Raw genomic sequence first — 13,056 nt, forward strand, 5'->3', positions numbered from 1 at the left:
TGCAAGGTTAGGTTGTTTATTCGAGATGTTTCTTGTTTCTTAAGGTGGGCTTGTATTGCTATAAACTTCCCCCTTAGAACTGCTTTTGCTGCATCCCATAGGTTTTGGGTCGTTGTGTCTCCATTGTCATTTGTTTCTAGGTATTTTTTGATTTCCTCTTTGATTTCTTCAGTGATCACTTCATTATTAAATAGTGTATTGTTTAGCCTCCATGTGTTTGTATTTTTTACAGATCTTTTCCTGTAATTGATATCTAGTCTCATGGTGTTGTGGTCGGAAAAGATACTTGATACAATTTCAATTTTCTTAAATTTACCAAGGCTTGATTTGTGACCCAAGATATGATCTATCCTGGAGAATGTTCCATGAGCACTTGAGATAAATGTGTATTCTGTTGTTTTTGGATGGAGTGTCCTATAAATATCAATTAAGTCCATCTTGTTTAATGTATCATTTAAAGCTTGTGTTTCCTTATTTATTTTCATTTTGGATGATCTGTCCATGGGTGAAAGTGGGGTGTTAAAGTCCCCTACTATGAATGTGTTACTGTCGATTTCCCCTTTTATGTCTGTTAGTATTTGCCTTATTATTGAGGTGCTCCTATGTTGGGTGCATAAATATTTACAATTGTTATATCTTCCTCTTGGATCGATCCCTTGATCATTATGTAGTGTTCTTCTTTGTCTCTTCTAATAGTCCTTATTTTAAAGTCTATTTTGTCTGATGTGAGAATTGCTACTCCAGCTTTCTTTTGATTTCCATTTGCATGGAATATCTTTTTCCATTCCCTTACTTTCGGTCTGTATGTGTCTCTAGGTCTGAAGTGGGTCTCTTGTAGACAGCATATATAAGGGTCTTATTTTTGTATCCATTCAGCCAGTCTGTGTCTTTTGGTGGGAGCATTTAGTCCATTTACATTTAAGGTAATTATCAATATGTATGTTCCTATTCCCATTTTCTAAATTGTTTTGGGTTCGTTATTATAGGTCTTATCCTTCTCTTGTGTTTCTTGTCTAGAGAAGTTCCTTTAGCATTTGTTGTAAAGCTGGTTTGGTGGTGCTGAACTCTCTCAGCTTTTGCTTGTCTGTAAAGGTTTTAATTTCTCTGTATGACTTCTTATTCCACCCATGTATAATACATGCAGGATATGGAATAAAATATTAACTTGGGACATGAAGGGTCAGGGAAGGTTTGTGGTCATGGGAGGCAAACAGGGATAAGGACTTTTTCTAACTTTTAAGGAAAAGTTAGAAAAGAGTATAGTGAGAAATGTAGTGCAAAATATGGGTATTTTCAATCACCTTTGGAGCCTCTATTCTGTTACCATTTTCCTACATCTGGCCCTAATGAAGAACAGGCAAATACAGGTTTGGCAAAACAGAGACAGGATGTCATTGAGCTGGGAGGGATTTGCATGCCCCGGGAAATCACGGGGATCCTCTTTTCAAATCCTGGAGGACCGGCAGGGGTGGGGGTGGGGGTGGGGGTGGGGAGGTGGTGGTGTTTGCTGGTTGCTACGCTTTTTCCTGAATCCAAGGAGAGCCTCTGAATCTATAGTCTCAACAGAGTGTGGCTTGTCCAGAGAGGCTGTGGATGTGCCCCAGCACCCCAGAGGAGAAGCCGAGTCTGAGCAGAGCCTCCCTGGAGAAGATGCCCTCCTCACCCATGTTGATCTTCATGGTCATCTTTTTCCTGGAGTTGCTGGCTGCCATGCTGCAGAATGGCTTCATAGTTACTGTGTTGATCAGGGAGTGGGTACAATGCCAGACACTGCTTGCAGGCGACATGATTGCGGCGGCCTCCCTGGCCGCCTCCCGGTTCTGACTGCATGGGATGGCCCTCCTGAACAACCTCGTGGCCTTCTTTGGTTTTGGTTTCAGAATTTACTATTTCAGCATCCCCTAGGACTTCATCAACTCTCTCACTTTCTGGCTTACTGCTTGGCTTGCTACATTCTACTGTGTGAAGATCTCATTCTTCTCTCACCCCATCTTCTTTGGGCTGAAGTTGAGGATTTCTCGGTCAGTGCCCAGGCTGCTGCTGGGCTCCCTGATCTTATCTGCTCTGGTAGCCATCCCGTTAGACACTGGGAACACAATTCGTGTGCGGATGGTTGCTGCCCAGAGTTCCCATGGAAACAGCACCCTGGCTGGTAGAACACAGACTGTCTCTTTGTACTTTTTTCTACCTCGTGTAATTATTATGCGGTCAATTCCATTTCTCCCGTCCCTGGTGTCCACCCTCTCGTGTTCTCGCTGCGCCGGCATTTGGGGCAGATGAGGGACCATAGACCTGGCCCCGAGTGATCCCAGCACCTGGGCTCACACCGTGGCCCTGAAGTCACTTGCCTTCTTCCTCACCTTCTACCATCACGTTACCTGTGCCTGATTATCGTTGTTATAAACATCCTAACCCTCTGGAATCACTGGCGCTGGGCCTGGGAAGTGGTGACCTGTGCAGGCATCTGTCGGCACTCCAGCATCTCGGTGCACGGCAGCCCCAGGCTGAGAAAGGCCCTGATGACGAGGCCTTGGAGAGCCCTGGGCAAGGAGCAGTTTGTCTCATCAGAGTCAGTAACTGCTGTCACTGAACAAGCCCATGGGTGGCAAGAATGCACAAGGTTTGGGTGTTGTCCTCTCTGTTCATTTCCTTCTTTCTTCCCCACTCTTTCTACACCCCATTAATTCTTTTTCCACTCCTCTCTGTTTCTACCCTCCCTTCCAGTGGTCCTGGTCCCTCATCTGGGTCCCAAACCACCTTGGACTAGAATGGTGGCCTCATTTCCTCACAGGCCTCCTTCACTCTCTACACAGCAGCCCTAATAATATATTCTCCAAGCGTCATTTTGGTCTGTATTCCCTTTACAGAGACCTGTAATGGTTGTCAGTTGTTCTGTGGTCAACCTAAAGTTTTTTTTGAATGGTGACATAGGTTGTCTCATACCATCCCACAGACATCAATTGCCCTCCTCAACCTTGCTGTGCTCTCAGAGCTCAGTCTCTACTTCAGCCCAGGAAAGCTTCTTTCTGTCTCCCCACATGCTCTTGCCTGCAGCCTGTGGTCTTTTGGCCCATCTGGAACCTCCTTCTTTCCTTTCTCTGCTGTTTTTTGCCATTCCCTTCTTTCGTGCCCTGCTTAAGACCAGTTCCACCCATGGAGCTTTTTCTTTTGAACAATTGATGTCTGAGGGCATGTATGAGTTTTGTGCCACTATAGGACCTGCCCATGGTTTTGTGTGTTCAATATATGTTGAATTAAAAGGAATTTTATGATGTGGAAATGCTTTGGCCAACAGAAGATAGAAAAAGAAAACAAACGAAATTTGCTATAGTTTTAAATTTTGAGAATCTTACTCTTCCTGTCCACTCATCCAGGAGGTGGACCCTGGATGCCGATGTCTAGGATGGTAGTCTCTGAATTAGGGTGTTTGCATCCCGGAGTGTGTGCAGAATGATCCATTGGATATAGAAAGAAAAGCGTGACAATTTCCATTTATTTTTATCTCATCCTTTTAATCCCTATTTCTGATATGTGTTTTATGATGTACATAATGTATTAGTAGAGTATTACAAGCATATAATGAAAATAAATAAACATGCGTATGGTGGAATTCATGTTCATAATTTTTTTTTAACTGATGGAGTTTACTATAAAAAAATGTGGAGACCAAGAGACCAGAAGAGATTGGGAAAAACACCATACATGGTTAACAGATTTATATGTCTGAGCTAATCAAGATAGGAGTAATAAACAACAGAACAGAATAGAGTTTACAAAGGATTTTCAAGTAAATAACTGCATTTATGATAAGTTGTCCAACAGTCTTGGGAGCTGAGACCCCAAAACATTCTGTTGTAATGCTAGCTGGAGGCTGAGCTACGGCAAGAAGAGCAAAAAAGAGGAACAGAGATGAGGTAACGGGGTGAGGAGTTTTCACTTGGAAGAAGAAGATTAGGGCTTTAAAAGAGGAGATTCCCAAATTGTAGGAGAGGAGCACAAGGGATTTCCCAAAGAGTAGAGAGAGGGTGAAGCTGGATAGAGGAAACTGTGGAAAGCTGGGAGTATCATAAAGAAATTTTTTCTTTTTTCCTTTTTTTTTTTTTTTTTTGGCAGCAATATGAGTGAGCTGGGAGGGCAATAATAAATTGCGGGGACTGAATTTTGGGGCTTAAGCCACAAGAGGGATGGGTGGAGGCAGCAAAGGCAGGAGCATCAGGGATGTCACCTGGAAGACTGGCTTTCCCTTGGACAGAGCTCCAGAACTTTACTGAATGTCTTGGGTGGGAGGGGAATGGTGGTGCGACTCTCATGTTCTGCAACATTTTCACAGCCTTCTGATTTATGTCAGGACTAGTGGGCTTATCTCAGGAGTTTTTAATTGGTTGATGTTCTCAACCTTCCTTTCCTAGGCTCTAGCTCATAAGAGCCCATAAGCATTTGGTGGCCCCATCTTGACCAAAGACACAGCCTAATATCTCATCCTGACTTTCAAAGCCTTCTGGGATCTCTCCCCAGCCTGCCTTTTCAGCCTGATATGCCACCATTCCCTTATGGAAATCCCCTGCTGTAGTCAAACTTATCTATTTCCTGGACATGATCAAACTTCCATCTCCTTTACTGGTGTCATCTCTGTCCTTTCAACATACAAGACAGCACCTTTGCTGTCCCACAACGAAGGGGCTGCTGATGTTACTGAATTCTTCTCCGGATTCTTGGTATGGAAATAGGATGACACATACATTTAGAACCACAGCCTGGGAGTGCTCCTTTTTTGTTCTCTGAGAGATAGAACTGAGCTAAGTGTTTCCCACACAGGCAATGTACTCAGGATTCCTACCTTTACCACCCTCATGATCATACATACAAAGACTACCTGTGAAAATTTCAAAATTCTCAGACTTGGCTTCCACCAAATAAAGTCTGAGAAACAAAATGTAACAAACAAAAAGCACAAACAACAAAAGAATCACCATAAAGCATATTCCATATTAAAATACAAATGATTGCTCACACTTCTGGATTAACTTAATCTGCACATAGTGTACGTCCAGTAAATGTTTGTGGTTTATGATTAGTGCATGAAAGCACTTTGAGGGCAGATACCTAGTTCATTGTTACAGCCCCAGCGCCTTTCACAGCGTCATTATGATATACAGGAGATGCTTATTAATTGTTGTTGGTCAAATTGAGGGTTAACAGCATATTTTTCCCATTATATGAGCCATCAAATATGTAGGAAGTAGAAGGGAAAAGATGTAAATTTTCCATATTGAGAACTTTGTGGCTGGCCAGACGCCAGAGCTACGAGCTCAAAGTTTGCTTTATTGCTCCGTGTTCCAGGAGCAAACAGCCAAATGTCAGCCAGAGGAACAAGGGCAGGGTAGAGAGCAGCTGGGAACTTATCCCCTGGAGATTTGCATCTTCTGAGAAAGGCAGAGTGAATTCGTCGCCTTAGTTCACCTCTCCTTTCCCCAAGATCACCATGTTCACCACAGCAGGGCTTCTGTGTTGGAAGGACAGTTCTACTGGACCTTTGTCTCAGGTGAACTGGGAACTAGAAAGAGATGCTGAGAGTTCTGGATTCTATTCTTTCTTTGTGGGGTTCTGTGCATGGAAATAGTAGGCTATGGTGCTGGTCAGAAGATGAGTGTTCTGTAAAATACTCCCTCACTCTCATGTTGCTTGATCCTGAGCCTTCACTATTCCCATAGCTGACCCAGAACCCTTTCTGCTTGCCTTACTCTCTGTGACACACTAACCTGCTCACACGCACCTGAGTAAGTAAGCGCTCACCTGATTGCTTTTTTTTTTTGATTCTTTGAGCCTCATTCCTATTGAAAATGTGGCCTTTGCTTACTCCACCTTCCTCTAATTAAAGTAGATGTCCAGTATTTGGTGCCTTGGACCTCTGTTGCATCCCTGATGCTCTCCTGAATTTTCCTTGGACCACTTGTCCCTCCACAGGGTGGGTATCATTATAATAACACTTGTCATCACCACCTTACTTATTTCTTATACGTGTGTAGAGATTTCTAGTTTCCACATGTACATCCATATATGTGTGTGTATGTATATTCACATATATTTGTGATCCATATTTTATAGATGAAGAAAGTGGGGTTCAGAGAGGTTAAACGACTAGTCCAAAGATCCGTAGATAGTGACTGTGACAAAACTCAAAGCCTGGTCTTCTGCCTTCAGCTGTGGATGAAGAAGATAGGATACAAGATGTGCTGCTAACTATGCAAAGATTTCTGGTCTTGGAATCAGTTTGGGTCTTGGTCTTTTCTCCAAACTGTGACTTTAGGTGGGAGTCTTAATCTATAACTTGAGGCTTCGTTTGTTCATCTATAGAATTATTTAATACCTTTTTTGATGTTTCTGATGTTTAAAAAAATTTTTTTTTATTGGGGTATAGTTGTTTTACAATGTTGTATTAGTTTCTGCTGTACAGCGAAGTGGACTTCCCTGTGCTGTACAGCAGGTTCTATATATTGGTTATCTATTTTATACATACTAGTGTATATATGTCAGTCCATTTAATGTCTTCTTTCACTCTGAAAACTGCGATTCTAGTCCTAGAATCTAGTCTTATCCTGTGAATTAGAACAGATGATACTTTTCACATCTTACAGATGGAGAAACTGAGGCACAGAGGGGCCTACTGACATACCCAGTAACTCACAGTGATGGTGGAACTAGGACTAACACTTGCCTTGATTCCTAGCCCAGAGTTCTTCCTGCCATAGCCCATTAGTGCTATAGCTATCATAGTAGGCTTTCCTATATGAAATGGCCTTTAAAGGTCACTAATAAAATATGGTTAAAAAATTCACTTGCTTGATTATGTATAATTGTCTGCTATGTTCTATTTGATGATAACAGTCACCACAAGTAATAGTATTTGAATTAACCTCTCTCAGTAGAGGTTTTGTTCAGTTTTCTGCCTGTCAAAGGGGTTTTCTAAAGGCACTGGCTTCATAGGGTCATTGTGAGAACTAAAGACAGTGAAGATCACTTAGGACAATGCCCAGAACATACCAACCAACCAAGGATGTTGAGCTCTGACTGTTAGTAGCAGGTGTGCTCACTGGATTTCCTCACAGAGCAGCCAGTAGGTGTGTGGTCATATCTTAGGTGTCAGCTTAGAGAGGTATAAGCTCCCATGTAAGGGATGCTAAATGCAAGGGCCTGATATAGTATCCACAGCAATGTTGATATAGGCAGACAGTAGGCAGAGGAAGGACAGGCAAATTCATGGGCAGGCAGGGGGACTTTTGAAACTGAGCCTTAATGATATTTGTATCTATTCAGAGAAGAAGAAACCTCTTCACCCTCCTCAGATAGCCCACATCCTCTACTTTATCCTCTGTATGTAGGGAAGCTGGAGAGACCAGCATCATACAGGACCTTCCAGAGCCACCCTACAGGAATAGACTTTGAAGTCTTGGGACCCATCTTGTCTTCAGGAGAGATGAGTGGAGAGGACGTGGTTCCAGGACCTCAGTTGGCTGATAAGATAGCCTTTATCTTTGCTATCATTTTATTCCTTTTGTGCTTGGTGGCAGTGGTGGGTAATGGCTTAATCACCATGGCACTGGGCATGGAGTGGTTGCTGCAGAGAACTTTGTCACCCTGCAATAAGTTATTGGTCAGCCTGGGAGCCTCTAGCTTCTATCTGTGATGGGTGGTGATAAGAACATTTATATTTTCCTGAATCCAATAGCCTTCCCATACAACCGTATTCCAGTTCCTAGCCTTTCAGTGGGACTTCTTGAATGCTGTCACGTTATGGTTCTCCACCTGGCTCAGTGTCTTCTCCTGTGTGAAAATCGCAACCTTCACCCACCCTGTCTTCCTCTGGCTAAAGCAGATAGTGTCTGCGTTGGTTCCATGGGTGCTGCTCAGCTCCGTGGGGGTCTCCAGCTTCAGCACCATTCTAGTTTTCATAGGCAACCGGAGAATAGATCAGAACTATTTAAAGAGGGTTCTGCAACCTTGGAATGTCGCTGGGAATGCTGTGAGAACATATGAGAGACTCTGCTTCTTCCCTTTGAAAATTGTTACCTGGACAGTCCCTACTGTTGTCTTCATCGCTGGCATGGCTTTGCTCATTCCACCTCTGGGAAGACACACCAAGCAGGTCTCCCTGTCCATCTCAGGCTCTCACGATCCCAGCACCCAGGCACACATCAAGGCTCTCATCTCCTTTGCTGTCCTCTTTGTTTCCTATTTTCTGTCACTGGTGCTCAGTGCCTCAGGTGTGTTTCCATCACGGGAATTCAGGCACTGGGTGTGGCAGGCTGTGATTTATCTGTGCACAGTAGTCCGCCCCATTGTTCTTTTCTTGAGTAACAGCAGGCCGAGAGCTGTGCTAGAGAGGGGCTGCTCCTCAGGGCATGGGGCATCTTGAGATGCTTTGATGAAGAGCCTCAGAGACTCTACTGCAGAAGGCCTGGGTAGAATGGGACATTGCTTCTTTAAATCTCTTTGCCACATTTAATACTCTTTCCCTTTTTGATGCATTTCATGATTTCAGTGAAATAGGATTTCAAGGTGAGATGGAATGTACTGAACTAGTGGTCTAGTGTCACTGATTTCCACTCAGGAAGGGTGTAGCTGATATAGTAAATGTTCCCTGTGGGACTTGATGTGGCCAAAGAAGCAGGAAACTTTTATTTCCCTGTGACTAAACTCGGTGTTTAAAATTATCCCTCTGGAAACTGGATGCAAGGATTTGGACACATGATTCACTTTTTAAAAAGAAATTAATTAATTTTATTTATTTTTGCCTGTGTTGGGTCTTTGTTGCTGCATGCGGGCTTTCTCTAGTTGCGGCGAGCAGGGGCTACTCTTCATTGCAGCGCACGGGCTTCTCATTGCAGTGGTTTCTCTTGTTTTGGAGCACGGGCTCTTGAGCGCAGGCTCAGTAGTTGTGGCGCATGGGCTTAGTTGCTCCGTGGCCTGTGGGATCTTCCCGGACCAGGGCTTAAACCCGTGTCCCCTGCACTGGCAGGTGAATTCTTAACCACTGCACCACAGGGAAGCCCACGATTCACTTTTTATCTGTTGAATCAGACTGGAGAAGATTTTTGGAAACTGAATTTTCCTTTGGCTTCATCCTGTAAAACCATATTTCCTTTTTCATCCTTAACTGATTTCTAGCCATCTAGTGCAGTGAAGCTCTCTCTCCTTTCATGCAAGAGTTCCTGGTGTCTGAACTCTCTGTACAGAGCATGGTGTGATCTGTGCATGTGTGCAGCTGTGTGTGTTACCTGGGATTTGTATATTCACAGATTACCTTTTGAGATCCCCCTGAATTCTAGGGGTTTATGGTTTATATATGGTTTATGTCCTCTACAGTAGCTCAGTCAGTTAGTCTGTTCTATAAATGTTAAGGTCCATGAACCCAGATGTGACTTCTTTTATTTTACCATTGGGACCTACTAAAATTTTTGGCATGGAGAGGTTCGTCTGTTTCTGCTGCACAAGATTGAAGAAGAGGCTCCCGTCTTGGTTTGGTGAAGCATGTAGACTGCTTGTCTGCCTTTCACAGATTTTCTCAAACTTTCCTTAAGCTCAGTGACCTCTTGAATCATTCAAACTGAGATCCCTCAGTGTCCCTGTATCTTCTCTGAAATCTCTCAGCCTCATTTCCTCTTTTTCCTCCCCTTTCCCTCTGTATTAGAAGACAGGTCCCTGCTTTTGGCTTTTCAGGGCTAACATTCATGCTATCCTAGCCCCATGCTCTCCTGCCTCTTTTCTATCCCTTGCTGGGTCAAGAATTCCCACTTCTACACCAGTCCTCAACCTTTTCCTATTTACTGTCCTTCCCTTCTTCAGTGTGCCTCTTACCTTCCCCCACACAAAAAAAATCCCCTCCACTCTTTCATTCCCTCAAGTTATCATCCTACTAATCAGTCACTTGCTGAGAGTCTCCCCATGGGCACTTACAACCTCCTGCTGCCTTTCTGTTGAAATGTGTTTCTAAAGGATGCACATGGGTTCCTGATCCCTAAAGGTGGTATTATCCCCAGCCCCCATTTTCATGTGTCGCTGTAGTATTTGCCTCTCTTAATAGAAAATGATTTCTTAAAAAAATGGATTAAAATATTTTACAAAAAGTAATACCTGATTTTGGTAGAAGATTTTAAAGCAGGAAAATAAACATCACCAGTAATTCCTTACCCACATGTCTTCCTAAAAGTCCTTCTCTTGGCCTCTCAGATGCTGCACTAAGTTCTGTTCCCTGCTCTGCGGCTCCTTTCGTGTCTTCCTCACTGTCTGTTCATCATCTTGACTTGGTGTTTTCCTTCACCAGCCCTCTTCCTTCCTTGACATGAATCTTCTCCTTTTTCCTTCATGTTTACATCTACTCTTGTAGTTTCAATTATGACCTTCATGTGAATAATCACCAAAGCCTTGACCTTCCTCAAAACTCTAAGCCTATATTTTTTCCTGCTTGCTGAGCATTTCTATCTGATAGTACCATGAGCACTTCAAACTTAGCAAGTTTGTAACAGCTGTCCTTTTTTTCTTCTTCCTCTTTCTTTCCCTCCACTGCCCAGTTGAATCTATTTTTTCTATTATTGATATCTAATAAATCAGACTTACCAACTCTGAGTTAGTTTTCACTCCTCACTCTCCACTGACCCCTTCTATCTAATCAGCAGCTTGTCTTCAATTGGTACCCTTGTAGTATCTCTATTATCTGTTCCTTTCTTCCTGTTCCTGTAGATCCTACCTTAGATTAGACTGTCCTCTTCTCCCACCTAGACTGCTTATATTTCTTTTTCACCACTTGCTTCATTACAGTGTCTTCTCTCCCACACTCCCCCGACCCCCAATCAAAAGTACCATTACCAGATTGATCTCTTGACAATTTCACCCACACCCTTATCACTGTTCAGTGCCTATCAATTAAAGCACATGTCCCTAAATTGGCATTCATGGACCTCCACAATGTGGAAATAGTTTTATCTTTCACTGCTTCCATTCTAGTAGAACCAACCCTATTTTGCAGCAAAATTTGGGTTATCATTGTTCTGGACATGCCTGGAACTTCCTCCATGACGTGCTGAAATGTGTTCTCTTATCCCACATCTACGTGTCAAAATCCTATTTAATTTTTTTTCCTGTTTAATTTTTTTTGTGGTACGCGGGCCTCTCACTGTTGTGGCCTCTCCTGTTGCAGAACACAGGCTCCAGACGCGCAGGCTCAGTGGCCATGGCTCACGGGCCCAGCCGCTCCGCGGCCTGTGGGATCTTCCCGGACCGGGGCACGAACCCGTGTCCCCTGCATTGGCAGGCAGACTCTCAACCACTGCGCCACCAGGGAAGCCCTCTGTTTAATTTTAAAGGTTAATTCAAATGGCTTCTCTTCAGGGAACCTTTTCTGGATGCCCCCACACCTCAAGCTTTGATCTCTCACTTCAGAGGACATACAAGTGGGGTGTTGCTCAGTTGTGACATGAATTCTGCCTTGTGGTGGTATGATCTGTATACTCATTTTATTCTCCTTAGTAGATTTTAAAGTTCTGGAAAGTGTGGGCTGCCTCATAGTCTTCCATGTGTCCCTGAAGCACTTATAAATACTTGCTACATTGAACAGAATGGTTCTCTTGCATCTGGAATCCAGCTGTAAGCACATGTACTTTTGTCTGTATATATATAATCTGGGCTACCCACTACTACCAGTTATATTTTTATGGTTCTATTTGAGCCATATGCCGTTCACTGGCCAGCTTGTTTTTGGAGGTCAGACATACATTCTGTTTCTCTTGAGTTATGCACAATGTAGGAATAATAAGTGGATGAGAGAGTAAAATTTGCCTGATTTTGTGATACCTTTACCTTCCTTCTTTCTTATGCATTTACATGTTGTTAAGCAACTGTGAAGTTCCTACCTCTGGAAATATAAGGGAAGTGCCATTTCTCCCCTTGGTTACTGACCCAGTGGACCTTTCCTAAGCAAACTGTCAACTACTCTTTGTTCCTTCCACTCTGTATTATTAGGCTAGGAGATGGGACATCTACCAGAACCTGCATGATCTCCCCACAGGGAGAAGTTCCCTTGGAACTTGAACACACAGGGAAATGTAAAAGAGAAGTAGGATTTGTTATATTTTTAAAATACCTAGTAATTATAAAGCAGAAACTAACACACCATTGTAAAGCAATTATACTCCAATAAAGATGTTAAAAAAATACCTAGTAATATTATTATCATTAATTTTTGCCTATAGTCTAATTTCATCATGCTTTATGGTGGTATTAATAACAATCATTCGTGAATGCTTATCTCGTGTGAGGCATGGGGCCACAAAATTTATTTATTTATATCCTTTATGTACTTAATTCTCAAACAAACACTGCAAAGTAGAAATTGAGGTTTAGAGGAGTTTACTGAGGTCTCATGGTCAGTGTATGATAGAACTGTGATACTTTAGTGCTATAATATGTAAAACATTGTGTTATTGGTGTAGGAATAGGTAAGTACATCAGCAGACAATCCAGATAATAGTTACATAGAAAATTATATTTGATAAGTAAGGCATTTCAAATCAGTGTGGGAAAAGATAGTCATTTAATAGTGTTGCAGCAAATACAGAGCCAACATTTTATCCTAGGTCCTACATAGATGATCTTTAATGTAAATGTTATTTAATTTTTTAAAAGCTTCCCTTTCTTGATAATTTAATTTTCTAATATTTTATTCCATAAAATACTGCCTTTATATTTTACAGAAATATTGACTCTTTTCTCCCCACCCTTTTGGGTGTCATCAAGAGTATGTATTACCCTTCAGCTCCTACAATTCTAAACCCCTGTTTTCTTAGGTTTTCTTAAGTCAGACTCAAAATATTGTCATAATGGAAATAATTGGTAAATTTGACTACAGAAAAATTTTAAACTTTTTAAATAACAAATTCTATAAATGTAAGGATCACTGAAGTCCTTTTCAATTTTAAAGGACAAGTAACAGAAAGGTAAATCTAATATCTCTAATATACAAAGAGCGTCTACAAATCAATAAGAAAAAGACAGGCAAACTAA

General features: G+C 42.3%; 1 protein-coding gene and 1 long non-coding RNA gene across 2 annotated transcripts in view; both read left to right on the forward strand.

Moving 5' to 3' along the window:
• Nucleotides 1–5,745: 5,745 nt before the first annotated feature.
• LOC109549748 (uncharacterized) overlaps nt 5,746–13,056 on the forward strand; it is a 339,321-nt gene continuing 332,010 nt past the window's right edge. Inside the window, exon 1 of the long non-coding RNA XR_012334133.1 lies at nt 5,746–5,965. This is a non-coding gene — a long non-coding RNA (uncharacterized lncRNA). The remainder of the gene's footprint in view (nt 5,966–13,056) is intronic.
• Nucleotides 7,193–8,492, forward strand: LOC101320041 (taste receptor type 2 member 60). Its single transcript, XM_019933827.2, is given in 3 exon segments — nt 7,193–7,691; nt 7,694–7,739; nt 7,741–8,492. Coding segments are annotated over 3 exon segments (936 nt in total). The 5' UTR covers nt 7,193–7,474; the 3' UTR covers nt 8,414–8,492.

Source organism: Tursiops truncatus, chromosome 9 (assembly GCF_011762595.2).
Source record: "Tursiops truncatus isolate mTurTru1 chromosome 9, mTurTru1.mat.Y, whole genome shotgun sequence".
NCBI lineage: Eukaryota > Metazoa > Chordata > Mammalia > Artiodactyla > Delphinidae > Tursiops > Tursiops truncatus.